The sequence below is a fragment of the Seriola lalandi genome, unplaced genomic scaffold, assembly GCF_002814215.2.
Source record: "Seriola lalandi dorsalis isolate HSWRI2012SDOR001 ecotype SW California unplaced genomic scaffold, Sedor1 jcf7180002054293, whole genome shotgun sequence".
In the NCBI taxonomy this organism is placed as follows: domain Eukaryota; kingdom Metazoa; phylum Chordata; class Actinopteri; order Carangiformes; family Carangidae; genus Seriola; species Seriola lalandi.
The window spans coordinates 49,796-69,592 of NW_019524846.1; the positions used below are offsets into that span (position 1 = coordinate 49,796).

Below are 19,797 nucleotides of genomic sequence, written 5' to 3' on the forward strand. Positions count from 1 at the left end.
TATGAGTAATATTTCTTCCTCATCTGCTCATGTTGGATGTGGTGTTCCACAAAGCTCACTACTTGGCCCCCTTACTTTCAATTTATATGCTCCAAACCCAATATTTATTTTTCATAAGGACACAGCTGCATGTTCTAGCTCCAGATAGAAACCTTGCCTCAGCCAGACATTACCCGTGCAACCTCATTACACTTTTGGCTTCACCACATCTTTCTGGCAGCTTAACTTGCCACCTGATCCAACTCACCAAAGCATACAGCCACAGATTAGATGATATAGTCACAGAAGCAAAACTCAGGCATGCACTATCACCCTGGTAACAGTACATAAACTTGTAGTAGTAGTGTAGTGATCAGTCTAGTCACTACCACAGGAGTCCAGCAACAAAATACTTTAGAGTTTAGATCAACAGAAAGGTTTCTCCATTGTTACCCATGTGAGGATTAAATTCCCCCAGCAGAAATATGGATTCCTCAAGTGAGAGTTTGCTTTCCAGAAACCCAGTAAAAGACTTATTTTATTTAAAAAAATACTTTATCTAACGCATACCATGACAAATTATGCCACAACTATTTTAACCAATTTTATGTATCTTTTTATTTTTATTAAATTTATCAATTGACTAGGTAGCACTGTAAAAACAAAAATAGGTGCAATGCAAATACATTCAAATATTATTTATTAAATTATTATTATTATGAACTCCACACAGACTCAAGGTGGTGCTGCTGACCACTGTAGAAGAAGTGGGAGTTGAGTGCCAGTAATTTTCGTTAGCACGCTACGATTTACAAAAGAAATTCAGTTCAGCTTTTGAGTGTGGTAGGATTTTTTAAATTTTTTTTTAAATTTTTTTTTTTTTATTGTTCATTGTTTTAGAGTTTTCTACCTTCCCCATGAATACTAAAGAGTCAGGATGCAGTTTAAAGGAAGCAGCTGCTTAAGGTCACACAGCTTCTCATGCAGTTTCGCATCTGCAAGGCACCATTTGACTGTTAAAGCCCCCGTCTGATCTCTGTGATCTCAGTGGAAAAAATTTTGAAGGAAACTGTCTTTGCAAAATACCGCAATTTCTTATAAAGATTAAATAAATCACTTTTACACTGAAAATATTTACAGTATTAAGGAATACTGTCTATTAATATTGTGAAGCAGTGAACCCAATGTAAAAAATATTATGGGCAACGGACATGAGATAAACTATGGCTTTTAGAAGAACTCCTCAGTGGAGCTTTCTGTAGAAATGTTGTCATGTCAGAACAAGAATCAAGTAGTGACTGTGATCAGGTCAAGAGATCTTAATGCCATTAAATCAGTGACTGTATCAACCCTAAAAAGTCTGATCACCGAATCCCTATTGATTACGTTGGGTAGACTGAGGGGCAGAATGGAGATGGATCAGTGCTGATGCTGGTATAGCTTTGTCTTAAATGCTCTCTACTTCTGTCCATCGATAGTCAGTAGAGGATAAAGTTCAACCAACTGCCATCTTTCTGTACTCCTCTTTAATGCCTCTTTTCTACTTACTTGCTCATGACCCTCTTTACTACCTCCTTATTACTACTTTCACATTTCCAGAAGTTTGACTCTTTCATCACTTGTCTCTGAACAATGTGAACCAAACAACTCTTCCAGTGCTCCTAGAATAATGAAAAGCTGTGAGTCAAATTGTACCTCGCAGAGCAGCAGGTCAGTGATGTGGAACACCATGCACAAGGGGAACTTGGCAGTGAAGAGGGTAAGAAACCACTGGGAGGCATACATGTGTGCCTCCAGGTTCAGCTCCTGGAAGTGGGACCAAAGGTCTGGAAGCTGTTCCTGTAGGAGCAGATAGAGGAATAGGAGGAGGAGGAGGAACTTGTGAGATAAAACAGCACTTACAAAAATATAAAAATGTGGCTCCACTTGTCATTTCAATTTTACATTATTACATTTTTACTCATACTTTATTAAATCATGCTGTCTCACTGAGATGATAATCTCTTTCAAGAGCGATTCAAGAACAAAAGTTTCAAACAACACATAGCACAGTTCAGTGCCATGTCAGATATTATTCATCAAATTAAATGATCTGATTAAAAGTTCCTTTATTATGAATTAAAAAATTGCTATTTACAAACCTGTATTGATGAGTGATTTTAACTTTGAAGAGCTCAGCTGTTTCATAATCTGTTTCATATAATGCACAGGGTGTAAGAGCAACACAATTCAGCATTGTCAGTGTTATATTATTATATGTACCTTCATATCCAATGAGGGTAAAAGAAAATCCTTACATTCATTCTTTTTTTTTAACTCATAACTTCCTTACCATTTTTTTGTTTCATTTTATCAGATGTACATACAGGAAAAAACAGTTGTAAGTTTCAGGTAGAAAAGTGTGCGTGTGTGTCTTCGTACATGTCCCGTGAATAGAGATTTCAATTAGCCAGATAGCAATCCACTTTGGCAGCTAACACTTACCATGCCACATGACATCTCACTGGATCAGATGGTGAGCTCCCACCTATATGTTAATAATTAACAGTCAATGCTAAAATCCTTACATTGAGCGTGTTAGGTCAATGCTAACCGAGTTGATCCTGATATTGAGATGACGCTGATGATGATGCTAGCCGGGCCAGGATGGATTTCTGGGCCAAATTAAACTCTACGCAGTGACTAGGTTTAGGCTGTAATATCTGAGTGCGATGGGACTACCCCAGCAATCACCAGCCTCAACAGACAGACTGAACGCTGTTTAGCATAAAGAGACTGCAAGTCTCACACATACAGACTAAGAATTAATTATATATCTTATTGTATTATATTTTTTGACCAGAGACACAGCGTAAACAAGGAAACAACAAACATTTTGAAACCCATAAATGATGCAATTACTGGTAACAAGCTTGAAAAACTTGAATATGATCAAACTTTTCTTGCTTTTATGGAAAATGCAAATACAGTTTGTAAGGCTATTTCTGTTGTCTATTAGTCTTTTCTTTTTAGTGGCACCCAGTATTGGTTCGTTGTACAAACCCTGCGCTAAATTAGTAATTAAATGAAACAGCCCAGGGGCCTTTTAAGTCTCATGAAGGTCAAAATGTTGGAAAAATCAAATCTTATGTGAATTAATGGTTATCAAGACTAGACTGTACAACAAAGATATGTGCAGTGAATTTCATGGAAAACAATTTAAACTCCTGATGTAGCCGAAGTGACTGATTAACATTTTTCGTATTGAGCTGTAATTGGGAGGGACCCCCAAGGCTGAATCATTTCAATTTCTGCCATAAGTGGTGAGAGTAATCATTTCCTCAACTACAGCCAGAGGTGGCTGGAAAAACGTGTGATGAATGAACAGAGAACAGAAAAAGAGATCAACCTATAAACTGGGAACGACTTGTACCCAAAGCCTTATTGAGTTTTGAAGTGGAGCTATTTCATAACCTGAAGTCCCTGATGGTTTGTTACACAGAACCATCTGCAAAGGCTTCATTGGAAGCTGTTTGGAAAAGGGCAGGCACTTTCAAAAAAATACTTGGCAGGTGATTAGATGACCCATCTATCACCGACCATTACATGCTAACTTCAACCAATCAGAGTCTGCATCCTTTTTTCACTACCGGCTGAGCCAGGAGGTAAATCACACTCTTACTGAAGTCAGGCATTAGTAGAGCGAAAACATATTTTCCATTGAGAAATGCCTTCAGTGTCGCTCTTTGCTCTTCTTTCAATGAAGAAATACCTGATGCTATAACATCGGGATGCTATAACTACGGTAACCTCTTTAGGAACTGCTATTGTTGTCAACAGTAGGTCGTCACACTTAAGACACACCTGTAACTGTCAGTAGTTCTTCCTTCATAGGATGCTGAACCACTGTGGTTCAGCAAGAAGTGAATACCTAGGAGCCTGGCAAGATGGATTCTCACTTGTGAGAAATCCAGCTGCCTCACAAGGTTGGTTATTTCATCTATTTTCTTTCCATTCATTTCTATTCAGCTATTTGTATAGTAACAATGTAAAGTCTCAGGGTTAGGGTTACAGTTACCTATAACACCTGTTTTTTCTTTAATAAAAGGTACAAGCATGTGTACATAGTAGAAGTATCACTCCCAAGGTGCATTTCACAAAGAAACATCCAATCACAGAGCTTAAAAATTCTGTCACATGCCAGACTAAAGGCAGGAGAAAGTCCAGTTTTGGTGTTGATGTGAAATGATAAGACAACCTGGACCAAATTTATTCTGTGCCAGTTTTCAATTCTGGGAGTGGATTTAGAAAGAAGTGAGGTCACCAGACCTCTGTAGCTCAGTCTTCTCTGTTTGAGGCTAACAGCCCACAGCTACATTAGCTGCTATGACAATAATACACCTCCAACCTCCAACCGAACTGTGGGCAATTGGACTTGCATTGTGGGTAATGTTGTCACCAGGTTTTTTTCTGTGCATAATGAGTCTGACAATATTATAGGAAAACAACTTGAACTTGTGGAGTGCTTTTTTACATAACATTGAGGATACTGTTTGAAGAAAAAAACGAAATGGGAATACAGAATTGGATGAAACATTTCTAGAACCAGAGGCCCCTACCACTTCACGACTCTGCTACCACATTATATTAATACATTTTAAGAATTAAAAAACACTGCATCACTAACCTGCATCAGCCTCTCCAGCTGGTAGAACTTGCAGTGGAGATCTTCAAAGTTGTTCTTGTAGAGAGCTCTGAGGCCGTATTCATACATGATTTTCACCAACACACAGAAGGCCTGTTCCTCAGGCATCTGAAAGAACACAGTCACCTTTAAACTAATGGCGACATGAAATTCAACTTCATAAAACCGACTCTCCAGAATGTATAACTAGTGCCACAAAGGAAACTAGGATACTTTGTTTGGAGCTCTTCAGTACATTTGTTGGACACACAGTCTTCAAGACAAGAAACAGATTCATTCTTTATCTGCATGTCAGTTACAGTCGGGCACTTTGATGCTACCAGACCAGAGTCAAATTTTATTTACAGATTAAGATTTTGGTAAACCCCGCCCATCTGCTCCTTAAACCAGATGGAAAACAAATAACATTTTATTTTCTGACATTATTTGTCTGGCTCTAAATGGAAGAGCAGAAGAAGAAAGTGAAGGTCTGAGCGACTTTAGAGGACAGACAAATGTGTTTGCATGTGCAAGAAAGTGTGCACAAAATTATGCTTTTATGTGTGAGCACTTTACTATTCCTGTGTGTTTCAGTGTATATGTTGCTTGGATGAATGAAGATAAGAGGCATGAGAGAAAGCTTAACACTGTGTTTGTGTGTATCTGTGAGGGTATATGGGTTTATTTCTCCTCGCACACACACTTGCAGACGGTGAGGTGAGGTGATATTTAATCAGAGTGACAGTATGTGTTTGGGGCTGAATGGGCTCCTGCAGGTAAACCTGAACCCCTATTAATATTCCTGACATCTCCTCTATAACCTCTCCCTTCTTCCTCTTCTTCCTCTATAACCCGTCTGCCTCCTCCTCCTGTATAACCTCTCTTTCTTTTACTGCAGCTCTCCCTTTTATATCTCCTCCTAAACTTTACACCCTCCTCTCCCATATACCTCATTATGCGTCACCAAATTCATCCATAGCTCTTCTCCAAGACTCTCCTACCATCATTCCTCCCTCCACCTCCTCCTGACCTCTCCCTTCCTCCCCACTCTTCCTCCATCCTCCTCCTCTTTAACCTTTGCTGCCCTTGTCGTTTGGATGTCAACCAAACTTCCACAGCCCTCTCTCCTCCACTTGGGACTCCCGCCTCGACATGTCAACTCCTCTGTCTCTCCCCTCCATCTGTCTTTTAACACCTTCCTCAAAGAAAATTTCAGGGATGTTTTACACAGACAAGTTGAAACACATGCACAACAAACAAGAAACACTGAACAAAAGGATGAAAAAGGAAAAAAAAATCTACTTTAATGTGTGGGAAAGGGAATATAGAGCTGTGTGACTGCCATTGACCTTGAAAACAAACGTGTTTGAGAATGAACGAATGTCTTTTCCACCTCTTACTCACTCCTCATTTTCTACTATGACAGTGTCCCGTGCTTTCAGCTTTACCTTCTTTCACACTCTCTCACTCCCTCTATTCATCCGAATCATTCTGCTATAAACTGTTTTCATTTGAGCGGTCAGCAACTTTCTTTTCAGCCAGAGACACTCTTTCTATCTCCCTGTCTCCCTCAGCCTCCACTGAATCTGTTATATTGTCTAAGTTCTGTTTTATTACACCTTGTACAAGCTAACACACTTGGTTTCTGTAGAATCAGTAAGGTGTAGGGGCAGCTGCACAATTTATTAAACTTTATTTAGGCCTTCTTTATTCAAGTTTATTAAAAGGACTGTCTGACTGCTGTGCTCAAACAGTCCTTTCAGCATCAACTTAATATTCCAACAGCAAATGTGTTCACAAGCAATAGCTTGTGCTATATCAAATTACAATACATCGTAAATTGTTACGTTGTTTTGCTCAACCTGTGTCTGCATGTGTGTGTATGTATTTGTACGTTTGTATGTATCTGTCTATACATTTATCTGGTGCATTGTGTTGACCATGAAGAGGCAGGCTCAGTGGATGGAGGGATGACAAGTTTACTTACGTGCAGCAGGAGAACAGCAGCGAGGAACGACTGACCCTGACAATAACCAATTTCCTCATCATAGACAGAGTACGCCTGTGAGAGAAAAAGAAAAGGAGAGAGGGTAAAAATTCATTCTGACATCATTCAACATTGTTTAAATGTGTAAGGTTGTTGCTGGAATGTTGCAACCTCCAATTTCATCCATTATTTTCACTTTCACTTCAACATGGTCTTTGAATTGAAGACTGTTCAACCAAAACTCATTTAAAAAGCATGATGACCAAGCAAAACTCTTTAAAAGTCGACATTTTGGAGACAAGAATTTCATTTTACAGTGGTGATTAATTATAATTGACATTTATATATATATGACATATAATTGACATGATTTTTTGAAATAATATATATAATAGTGACCTGAGATGTGATAATGGGTTTAGGTGGAGCTAAATTGATTTTAAATAAACTGAAGATCAACAACAAATACTAACACCCACATCATCAACGATTCAGTGAGTGTTTTGAACAAGCTGAACTGACCGTCTCACACAGGCGCTAACGACATATCCTGTTATTACTAGGATTGTCAAAAACTATACCATCACCATGTATGTGACATTACTGAGGCAAGCGTGAATATCTTTTACTCGCTGGACAGATAATGTGATCCAAAGGGTTTTTTGTGTTGCTTTTGTCAGACAAAAGTTTATGAGGAAAAAAACATAATTTTCGTTTTATTATGACTCAGATAAAAAATGTGTTTCTTGTGACATGGTAAGGTAATATTTTCAATATGCTCAGTAACAAGTCATCTCTACACCATTTGATCCTAAAAGCTTAATGCCTTGTTGATCTTCCAGCTGTCACTAGTCTTATGACTTCAATGTTAATGTTGTCAGAGCATCAGCACATACAGAAGACATTTCCTAAGAGACAGAGAGGTTCTCTCCAGTACCAGGGTTTTTCCTTTTTTCAGAGGAATTTCCCTGGAGACCGTCTCGCTCTGTCTTTGGTTTTCTCTCTGTCAGTGTCAGCCTGTCTCTCTCTCTCTCTCTTCTCATGCTCTTAAGCATAGTTCCTTTATCTAATAACAAAAAACCTAAATTCTATGTCCACTTTAAGAAATAGACTTTCCAAGGAGAAGTGCAGCAGTGACTTAAGAGTAAAGTGTTGTTCAGTCAATGACCAACTGTTAGACATACAGATTATCACCATACTACCAACTGGGTAATCTGGAAATCTTTGCTTCGTCTTTCCTTGTCAAAGTCATACTCCAAACAAATAAGGGGCAGCATACTTCACAATAAAGAAACTTAGTAATGGCAAAACACAAATCTTAGTTTAATCTTGTCACCACTGCGGTGATAAGACAAGAAGGGGTCTGTCCAATAAAAGAAACCTGGATGGTTCGGTCAGCAAAGTGTAGAACTAGGAGAGTAACCTTCAAATGACCGTTCAGGAGAAGCACCGTCTCAAAACAGTCGGTAGTTGACACACACCACCAATCATGCTAATGACCAAACAGACAGTCCTTTTCACAGTGTAAACATGGATCCAGGGAGAGGCAAAAGTGTCTAAAACCATTCAACCTACACTTATTTTAACGGGGGACAAGCGACAAGGTGAAGACCACATCACACAGCTTCAACAACAACAATTCGGGTCATTCGTCGGTGGGGGGGGGGGGGGGGGGGGGGGTAACCAAAATGTTGTGTTTCAATCTTCTGGTATTGCAACGCAAGATCAGTTTCAGTACTCTGTTTCAGACCTTTAATTCTGAGATAAACCAATTGAAATGACTAAGCTGGTAAGAGTTCAATATCTTCCTCACAGATATGTTGGCAGGAAGCTAAGTCTTTGATGGACACATTAACTGTTACAGCAGCCAAACCTGCTGACATTGGGTTAGAAGTTTCGTTCCCCCTTTGCATGTTTAAAAAATGAGCGAGGACGTCCAGAGCTCCACTGCTGATCTGTTCTGCTAATTTGGGGTTTGATGTGGAGGTAATGGAGAAGTCTTGTGGAGCTGTCTGGAGTGTAATCTACAAGCTGACATGCTTGATGGAGTGTGGCATTCACACGTCCCCAACTCAGTTGTGAGAAGTGCATGCTGACAGATGGATGGGGGAGGTCCTGGTGGGTGAAATCTAAATTTGTTAGCCTGAGCAGATAGTAGGCTCATAGGGATGGATTATTATATTCTATATGCCTAGATTCTCATAACCAATAAGTACATGTGTTTTATTCATATATGTATACAACTTTGCAGAAAACTTTTTAGAAAGTGCAGATGTGTATAGTCATCTTTTAAAAGCCATAATGTATGTGTTGGTTCCTCATTACTGGCAAATGTACACCTAGAGCACTGTTAGCATGAGCTGAAATAAGCATCATTTGTAGAGGTAAAATAACCATTTAAAACCTGCAAAATAAAATCTGTGAACAAATGATATTAGTGGTAAGGTTACACAAAGACATTGTGAAAAAAGTGTTTTTGTGAACATCTTACAGATACAAAGCAGAAAACTGTGCATAAAACTCAGAGTGCAAAGTTCCCACTCTGTGTGTACAGCTCAAGTTAAAAGTTCGAATTCTCTTCCAAGACCCAGGTGGGTTTGCTTACACACAACACATAAAATGTTTACCAGCACATTAATTGCACATGCAATGTTTCAGGATCTCCGGGGTAGATGAAGGTAATAGAACCACCTACCCTCTGATCGGACTCTCCCCTACAGATGCACAAACTTGAATTTCTCATGCAGGTTTTTTTTTTTTTTTTTTTTTTTTTTTTTTTAAAAAAGGTGTACAAAGGTATTTTTACGACAACAAACTTTGAAATTATTTGTGAACAACACTTTTTTTTTAGCTCAAAATCTTTCTGACCCAAATTTGAGCCCATATGTCAGGAGCTTATTGCTGTTTATTCAGTATTTCTGTTTTTCACAGCCTTTAACAAACACTATTAAATGTCACAGCTTGACAGAAGAGACAAGTCCATGGGTGACTGTAGAGGCAGCATTTGGTTCAGACATGTCTATATCGTTGAATTTTATGGATATGAAAGAAACCAAGTTACAATGTAGAGCTGGTAAAATTTCATGGGAGCTGTACTTTTTTGTATGCTAAAAATGAATGGATGGTTAACTTTGTTGAAGTCATGAATGTTGTTTTCTTTTTCTTCAGAAAGACATGGAAAAAATGCTAAATGAGAGATTGAACTGAGTTACAGAAGATCGTGAAACACAGGCTAGATATGACTTTGGCTCTCTATAGCATAAGTGACTATCAGTGTGCATCTGTGCTGTCAAAATGTCCTTCAACAAAACAATGAATAACTGAACACACACAAGTGTTTCACAGAATTTAGCAAAAAGATATGGAAACTAGCTGAGAGGGATATTGTCCCAGTGGTAAAAGAAACTCCATTTATATTCTGTTTATGCAGTACTGAATGAAGGGACTTATAAAATAAAAATATTAAAGTTTTGACTGTGAAGCTCTTGTAGCCGGCGTTGTGTTTCCACGGTTATATCAGTTTTTTGTGTGACATTACTTGCTCAGTGTATAGTAAAAAAAGAGTTTCTGCTTTTATAGGTCAAAGGTCAGTGTCAGCTTCAGAGTAGGAAGGGATTCAGCAAAGGAAACTTTTCATCTAACAAATCCTGCTGGCATTGTGTTTACAAATATATGGAAGTCTAATCAGAATGCTGGTCACCAGGATACAAACTAGTATCCTGAATAATGTGCGCATGGAAATACTCAGTGATCACTGGGATATGCAACATTAGCTTGGTTGATGAGGCATGTTAATGCGTTATCATGTTTGCTTTTTTCCCTGCTTTGTTTAAATTCGGTTGCCATGGAAATATAGAAGATATTCTATTTATCCATCTATCTGAAAGTCACAGGTTTTGAATCCCCACACCAACTGGGAGAATAATCTTCTCCTCTCCCTGAAAACCCACTGTCAATGTGTCCTTGAGTGAGGCAGTTAACCCCTGACTGCTGCAGCAGGCCTTCAGAGTGACCAGCAGTACATGTCTTAGGTTGTACAGGTTAGCTGAAAGTGTGACTGAGTGGAACATTAAGAGAATGAAGCAGATATCACTGAAAAAGGGCACGGAGTTGAAGTGACCTTCCCCGGAGAATAAAGGTTAGAAAATAAAGGACTCCAGGCTTATTACTGAGTACGATATGAAGATGAATATAAAACTTGTCCTGGATCCTCTGTGCCTGTAACCTACTCATGCCTCAAGATCCAACCAACCTTATCAGCAGCAAATCTACATGGATTTGCATACAAATGAAGGCTGGCTCGCCACTGACCTAGTTGGGTCCAGACTGAATGCTAACCCTTCCTGACAGGTTCTCCCAGAGCGCTGACCGGCCATAGTCTACATCTGCAGCGCCAGGAAAATACAAAGGAGCAAAAGTTCTACTTCATCATATTACAACTACCTTTGATTTGAATAACTAGACAAAACACTTCAATGATACACCCTACCTACATTTGTGTTTACTGTAAACCTTCCATGCACTCCTGTCATCTGATATTGCCCTGTGTGAACAGGCTTCTGTTCATTACATAATTACTGAGCACAAGCTGTTAGCGTCAATTACTGAAAGATGGTAAACTGACCAACATATTCCTTTTTATTTCACTACTATCTACTTTGTTTCAATTATAGTCTGTTTCAGTTATCTGTTGTTGTGCAGGCCCTTTTCCTACCCAGAACAATTCTATTCTGATTACTTCTCGCTATTCATCAATCAAATATGCTGATGCCCTGGCAGGTAACATACAGGTGCAAATACAATATTAACGTACAAATTTTTCAAGGGCTGTGTGTGAAAATCCCTCTCTGTTTATTATACATATAGTACACTATATGTATTGTTCACCATCTTATTTCTGAGTCAGAATTCTAAATGCGAAATTGATGCACTACATAGTGCTCTCATAAATTCCCACAATGGTGACATTTACAGTTGTGCGACTCTAAACCTGTAAGCGATTATACAAAATGACAATGATTTATAAATGTCAGAAGTCTCAGTTTACTGCTGACTATAAAATAATCTACTGAGTGTATATTATATTGGGACTAGTGAAAGTGACGAGGGAGTGATTTCTGGCTTAGAAAAGGTGTGAAAATGTTTGTACATTGCTGAATATATAGGTTGATTTGTAGTCCCACAGAGTCGGTTCAATTTCCCAAGTAAAGTATAGTAAATCAATGTTAGATCTGCTCAATAAGTTTAATGTTTAAGTTTTATTAAGTTTTATGTTCAAATTTTTCTTATATATATATATATATATATATATATATATATATATATATATTGTTGTTAGGGGTTGGATTTTATAATCATGACTATTTAATTTGCAGTTAGACTTTTTAGTTATTTAATGCTGTGTATTTGTCTCTGTGATTAAAAGTTTGCTACTATTAAGATTTCTGATTAATGTGTTGATTAATGATGAGTCTCTCTTCTATTAGTGAAGACACTTCACAGGTGTAAGAACAGTTTGCTGTTTTACTAGTAATGATCAGTGAGCTATTTTCTTGTTGAAGAGTATAAAGGAGTCTCTACAGAAGATGTGATTTGAGAACTCTGTAGTATTTATATGTAGCTAAACTGTTAATACGACTAGTTTTTTCTGTGTGTGATAAAGCTGTTGGATATGGTGTAGGGTAATGCGAAGTCATCTGTGCATAAAAAATGTCTTGGTTGAGTTCACAGCTGCAGTCAGGCTAAGAGGACAGTGACAGAGATTAAGACTGGCTTTAATACATTACAGTAGTGCTGACCTTGGTTTTTGTCTGAATAAAATGTACCGTGTGTCTTCACAGATAATTACCTCAGGATGTGAGTCTACTGGGACCCTCTCCTTACAGCACTTATTTTGCTCATTCATTTTAATGGAAAACAGGCACTGCTGCTTGTGTCATTTTGGTACCAGGCTCGTGGCTGATCCACAAAAGGTCAGCATGTAGGGCTGTTCAATATTGTATGTGTATGTTTGTATGGATAAGATTAAGTTTTTCATATACCATGGTCGCATTTGATATTGATATTATTCATGGTTAAGAAGATTTTTTACATGGTGTTTCTTTTGTACGCTGTATCAACATGGAGACCCCATGAGACGATTATCTATTAAATCACGTATTCACTTAGTTCAATCTTTAAGACAGTACAGAGGGTTTGGCATACATTAAGACATCTACTCACCCTAAGAGCATTGCTCTACAAATACAATTTCAGGATTTATATAAAACACAAGTGGACACAGCTCCATACCTCAGTCATAGACTTAAAATGAATATATTGATGTACCTTGCATTTTAATTGTGTGACTATGCTGATGTTGTGCCCTTAGCCATGCTTTCTCAGATATATTTGGCTGTCACCACTACTGACAGTCTATACATAATAACAAGCAATACAATATAAAATGCTGTATTTTAGTGGAATACTGAGGTCAGAATCGTCTTTCAGTAGCTACTCATTCAAACTCAGGCTACATCTCATATGCTCATATCAGCTACTAAATTTTAGCCTCAAGGACATCCCCTCAGGATCAGCCTGGCAGCACGAAGCAGGACTTATCATTAAATTACTGAGAGTCGTTAAAATGATGAATTTACTTCTGCCTCTAAAAACATCCAAATCTAGACTATTCAAACTAGGCCTTCAGAGTTTTACAATCAAAGCAGAGTATTCTGCAACCGAATGGCCTATTTCCTTCCTTAGATTTGATATTCAAAAACCATTTTTGGTGGGTAATCTGAGAGAAATCTGCGAGAAATCTGCCACCTACATAACAGCCACCATGTTTTTCCCGATTAAAAATTGGAAGAAAAGATCAATGACTGTCCACTGAGGGGTGCGTACGTCCGGTATGTCGTGTAGGAAGGGTTCATGTTGATGTCTCAGTAAAGGCGGGCACTGTCAATCATATATTGTAGAGCCAAATTGAAATGCCAAGTAAATTCCTACTGCGCCTTGCCAGACCAAAAAGAGAAGAAAAAAACAACTAATGGCTGGCATCGTAGGGATAGGCACAAAATGTAGTTTTCAAAAATGTTCAGACACAGCATGAAAGAGTTTGCACAGAGATTTGCCTTCTGTTCCATGATGCCACAAAGAAAGTGAGGGAACACAGTATTTTATAATCCGCGGCTGATATGATCAAATTCAGAGTATCTGTATGTTACAGACAGCCAACACTGTTGCTGGATAGATACGCCTCCATAACCTGAAAGTCATATCTCAGGCTCACCTTGCAGATCTTGTACAGCGAATCCTGTCCATCTCCGTCAGAGTCCTTGAAGTAGTCGTGCGCGGGGAAGGTACGGTGGATGTCCCGGGTGATGACACCTTCCTGGGCTGAGTCCTGCAACACACACAGATTGCACACTAGAGTCATGTGACCAAACTAAAGCCAAATTTAGATAGATTGAGTTGAGTTCTGTTCATGGGTGAAGGAAGTGCAAGTTAAATATAGTTTATTGTTATTTAACTGTTTTTAAGTTGATTCATGAGAAGGAACGAATACATATCTTTTCTGTTTGTAAGTGTTTATATAAGGTGGTAAAAAAAAAAAAAAAAAAAAAGTCAATGAATTCTTCTTAACTCCTAACCAACCGAATCAATTTACAGCTATGAGACAAATCAACACACTGCTATGTCAGTGTGTTGATTTGTGTCTGTTAGTGTTTGTCCCATTGCTCCTGCAACAGCAACAACACTCCCCAAGCCAGTCAGTCTGCGCTGTCTAATACACAGCTACTGCAGTGTACACACACACACACACACACACACACACACACAGACACACACACACACACACACAGACACACACACACACAAACATACCAAACAAGGCTGCTTTTTTTTCCCCGTGTGCTTCTCAATCTCTCTCTCACACACTCACACACACACACACACACACACACAATCTGCTATTTCCTCCTCACTTTCTATTCTCACATAAACACAGTGAGTTGCACACTGCCGCACACACAGTGCAAACAGTACCGGAGAGAAGACTGGCAGCACAGCATTCTCCAACAACTCACTGTAAGCTGCAGATAAACCAACCCTGAGCCTGACTGGCCTTGATGTGTGTTTGTGTGTGTCAGAGACAGAATGGGAGACCGTGTGCGCGAGTGAGAAATTTCATCTTCCTTGCTCTTTTCCTCTCCTTGTGTCCTGACAATGGAGAGAAAAGAAGGAGGGTATGTAGTGTCTCAGAGAGGAAAGGGGGTCTGCGGCACGTTTGTGGAAAACATTGCAGAATTATTATGCTCATACGGTGAAAGGGCAGGAGGTCCCCTATGTTTGCAGAGAATGGGGACTGTGGAATTTTTCCCCCAATCTCTTCTATTGGAATCACTTCAGGAAAGGATCTCTAAATGGCCAGGATGAACAGGAGGAATGATTGTAGCAAGCAAAACCTGTTTCTGTGTACTGTACATGTGAGCTCCTTTGTTTTAATACAGACTTGAAAAACTGTGAACATATCTTTTAAGAAATGGAGAACCTTCCTAATGTCAAGACAAACGAGACAAACTCAAGCTCAAACATCACTTAGTTTCATATCTTTGAATGACTTTTAATTTAACACTATACGGCTAGTTTGTTGTTTTTCAGAGCTGCAACAATGAGTCAATTAGTTAATCACCTGAAAATTAATCAACAACAATTTTGATAATCAATTAAATGTTTTGAGTCATTGTTTTTGTTTGTTCTTTTTACAGAAAGGTTTCTAAAATTATGTCAATGTCGATATTTGCTGATTTTCTTATTATTCTACTATTTATTTTCAGGTTTTGGAATATTGGTCAGACAAAACAATACATTTAAAAAGACATAATTTACAGCAATTAATTAACTAATAAAAAAAAATAACCTGCAGATTAATCAATAGCGAAAATAATCATTAGTTACAGTCCAGTTGTTCATTTGTAATTCAATTATTTATAATTATTAACTTAAAGTTACATGGTAATTTGTGTACCCTACATTGTTTGTCTTGGTGTAGTTTTGTTTATGTTTGTTGATCAACTTGGCTTTTTCTGTTTGTAAATTGAACTTGGGAATAGTACAATGAATAAAATCGTAAACAATGATAATAAGATAAGAAACCCAGCCACAGCAAATTTTATGACTGAATATTGACTGTATACTAATAACAATAGTAATACCTGTTTTAAAATCACACATTTTTTGTCACATTCTTCTTGAAAAAGTAAGATTGTTCCCAATATATGTGAAGTAATCACAAAAACAATTATACGTGCATTATGTTTCATTAATCAATACTGTAGTATGCCATTACATTCAACAATTAGCTAAATATAATAATGTTTTCCATGTTGCCAGTACCCTGCAATATGCTTGTATGCTATGTATGAGTACAAATATATATATATAGTCTAATTGCCTTACATGTATCCAAACCCCACACACACACAAGCACGCACACGCACTCACACACACAAGCACGCACACACACAAGCACGCACGCACGCACGCACGCGCGCGCGCGCGCGCGCGCGCGCGCACACACACACACACACACACACACACACACACACACACACCAAAGGTTTTGATAGACGCTGCTGGCACAACTGTGTGTAATGCTTTAATGAGATTTGTAGTGCGGAGGTGGTGTGTGGTTCTGTGTATTATGTGTTGGAAATGGAACTAACAGTTTTACATTGTGTTCCTTCTGTGGCACAAAAAAACAGATGCAGCTCTTCAGGAATGAAGGCAGTGTTGAGTGTTTTTTTTTTCCTTATGTGTTCACGGTTGTCTTCACTTGACAGCGAAACGAATTTCCAAAATGTGACACAAAAAATTGATAAAGCACATTTCAAAGTTTGTCAACATGTTTAAATTTGATGAAGATGGATCATAGGGTATATCTGGATGCCTTGATTTATATGTGGAAAAGGTATTTTTCAAAATACAGTCAGTTCTGACATATAATTAAGGTAACCTTACTCTAGGGCTGAAATGCTTATTGATCAATTAGCAGATTAGCAGAGAAATGAACCATCAGTTATCTTGATAATCGATATATTGTATAGATGTAAATGTCGGAAAATTGTGAAAAATGTACCTCAATATCTTTTAAAGCACAACTACAGTTCATAACCCACAGATATGAAGTTTATGATCACATAAGACAAAAAAAAACTGCCCCCAAACAATTGTTCCAAAAAAAATGCTAGTAATTATCAGTTGCCGCCCTACTTACATTAAACCAATACAGTATTAGACAGAAGCTTGAAACACCATATCCACCCTGCATTGATTTGATTTCATCCTCACAAAGTACATGATATTTATGATAACTGAGAAACAGTGGAAACGTTTCTTACAGTTAGTGGATGTTTTCCCACCTTTACTGTTTCTTTGCTCAGTAAAAGAATGTGGGGAGCTGAACGTTTACATTGTGTCGTTTCTTTGTCATTTACAAGAAAATAGAGTGCAGCGGACGACCACACAAAGAAAAGTCCAATCAATTATTCAGTGGGTAAAAACATTACTTTTAAAATAATTATAGCCTTATGATTAATGTATGACTCTTTTTGAGTTCTTTTATCAATAACAAATTCATTTATGACACTGTAATTACCATGGCAACATCAGTGAGGACCACTAAAAATCTGGTTGACAGTGGAAGTTGTAAACACTTTGATTTAATAAACCATGCATGCCTCTACTAATTAACAGCCTCATTACTCAAAAAAACAGCACAAAAAAATGAGGAGAGGACGTCCTCTACCCCGCTTAATCTCCTCCTTCATTCCTTCCGTCTCGTCTTGAGTCCTTTCTACCCCTTCTCTTCAATTTCTCTCTGCATATTTCCTTCTCTTCTCGAATTCCCTACTCCCATCTCCTTTATTCCTCTTCTCATTTATCTCCTTCCCTTGTCTACTTCCATTATTCTCCCCTCTTTTCTATGTCATTTTCTACTGTACCATCTCTTATTCTGCTTTCTCCATTTCCTTTTCTTCTAGCTTATATATTTTCTCCATTTAATTTCCTTCTCTCCCCTTCCCTTTCCCTCCGTTTCCACCTCTCCTCTCCTTCTACCTCCATGTGTCCTAAATAGTTACCTCATCCTCTCTCATTTTCAATACAGAAAGCAAACATACACAGACATTTAAGTCCTAATGGTCTCAGTATTTAGCTTAACAAGACCAGTGTTTTTCTGAGTGATGGTTCTGAGTGATGGTTCACATAGTGTAGAGAGAAATGCTGAAATTTATAATGATTACTAGTTGTATTGTAATGTACCTGTTTTAACTGTTATTATATAAACAGTTATTGGGTTATACTTATTTATTTTTATTAGTTACTTAATATCATTATTGTGGAAATATATGGATGTTGTAAAAGGATAGACCTATCATTATCAGCAAAGGCAAACACTCCAATACTCAGTGTAGAAAGACTAAGTTGTAGCACTTACTTGCAGTTAGTCACTTCACTGTCTCTCTAAGTTGATTTTGTTTTATGGTGGACTGTTACTTAAATTCACTGCAGCTAGCTGATTAGTGTATACGTTTTCTTTCTAACTGCATGCTGGAACATCAGTTATATGCTGCTTACTGGGATGGATGGATATATGGGAGTGTGTGTGTGTGTGTGTGTGTGTGTGTAAATGCTGAAGCTGGCAGCTCTTTGATCTCTGCAGGGAGACTGAGGTGCTCAGGAGAAACTGCAGCATCATCAGCAGCATCAGTTCTCAGTCACATTGCCCTAGTTCCACTTCCCAGCTGTACACTGTTAGTACAAACACAAAAAAGAGAGAAATAATCTCAATTCTATACCCTACAGTATGACCGCCGTCTATGAGCAGCCCTACAACAGGCCTGAAAGGTTTGCCTATGTGTTCCTGCTGAAGATTTGTGTGTACAGTGCTGGTTTCAGCTGCAATAATAGATGGCAAACCCTAACCAAGCATCAGAAAGCCAAGAAGCCGACAAGCAGCAGGGTGACCAGGTCAGAGGACACACTGTGTATTTCAGAATCTATAGGCTCCCAAAGTGTTTGCCTCCCTGTCATGACTTGGGCAGGCAGCCCCACACTGTACGGCACCTCCAGTTCATCCTCCTTTTAAGCCAGAGAGAGAGCTGGATGTTGCTGTTGAAAGCTAGAAGCAGAGAGCTCAGCATCGTCACCACTCCCTCCATCATCCAAATGATTTCAGCCTGAATTTTAGGAGAAATGTCTATATATCGCCACCACAGGTGAATCAATGGCAGACACAGACAGAGGGATCCAGGAGGCTGTTAGCGATTTGCTTGTTCCATTTTCAGACATCGGTAAAGACAGGGGATCTGTGGCTGCGATAGACCAGGAGAAGCAGCATCACATCTGAAGAAAAGACTAGGCTATTCTTGACTCCAGGTAATCCTCTTAGTTTCTATGTTGCTCTTTTAGTTGCTGAAAAAGTGGATGGCAGTTTGGGGTATGATGATTTACACAACCAGTAACAGGACTGTTGGATCTTTCCTGATTGGCAAAACCAGTACATGCAAATTTCAGTAAGCTGCGCCACAGGAGTGAGGTGGCAGGCCTGTAGAGCCTGGTAGACTGTGGAGCCTGTGCAAAATAGAACTATATACACATATTCATGAGGGCATGCAGCACAGTCTGTATACATGCACACAAATGTACACTGCTGAATGCATAAAAGCACAGAAATCAGTGCAACCAAGTACGTGCAAACACATAACAACAACTTTTACTCAGACACAAACATAATTATCTGTCAGTTGAAACCATAGAATAATACCCATCTACAAATGCTGGCCCACATACATACACCTTCACCTTTTATCTGTACACAAATGAGCAGGAATGCTATACATCAGCACAGATGACATAATAAATATGGAGGGATTAAAAAGCATTAGCACAAGCGGGGGGGATTACATCAACACTGTCCACCATCATTCTAAATTCAATGTACTGTGTGTGTGTGTGTGTGTGTGTGTGTGTGTGTGTGTGTGTGTGTGTGTGTGTGTGTGTGTGTGTTCTTCAGTATTGTGTGTACCCATCAGATTTATCCCCTGGTGGCTTTTAAACTGACTGACTGAAGGCAGAAAACAAGACAGGAAAGGAGATGGAAGTAAAGAAAGAAAGAGTGGGA

The 19,797-nt window shown here is 38.6% G+C and overlaps 1 protein-coding gene across 3 annotated transcripts in view; it reads right to left on the bottom strand.

Moving 5' to 3' along the window:
- rabgap1l (RAB GTPase activating protein 1-like) overlaps nucleotides 1-19,797 on the bottom strand; it is a 113,574-nt gene that overhangs the window by 30,426 nt on the left and 63,351 nt on the right. For all 3 annotated transcript variants that reach the window (XM_023406019.2, XM_023406017.2, XM_023406018.2), the window contains exons 14-17: nucleotides 13,903-14,016; nucleotides 6,630-6,704; nucleotides 4,646-4,771; nucleotides 1,675-1,818 (exon numbers count right to left, since the gene is read on the bottom strand). In XM_023406019.2, the coding sequence (XP_023261787.1) occupies nucleotides 1,675-1,818; nucleotides 4,646-4,771; nucleotides 6,630-6,704; nucleotides 13,903-14,016 (459 nt within the window). The remainder of the gene's footprint in view (nucleotides 1-1,674; nucleotides 1,819-4,645; nucleotides 4,772-6,629; nucleotides 6,705-13,902; nucleotides 14,017-19,797) is intronic.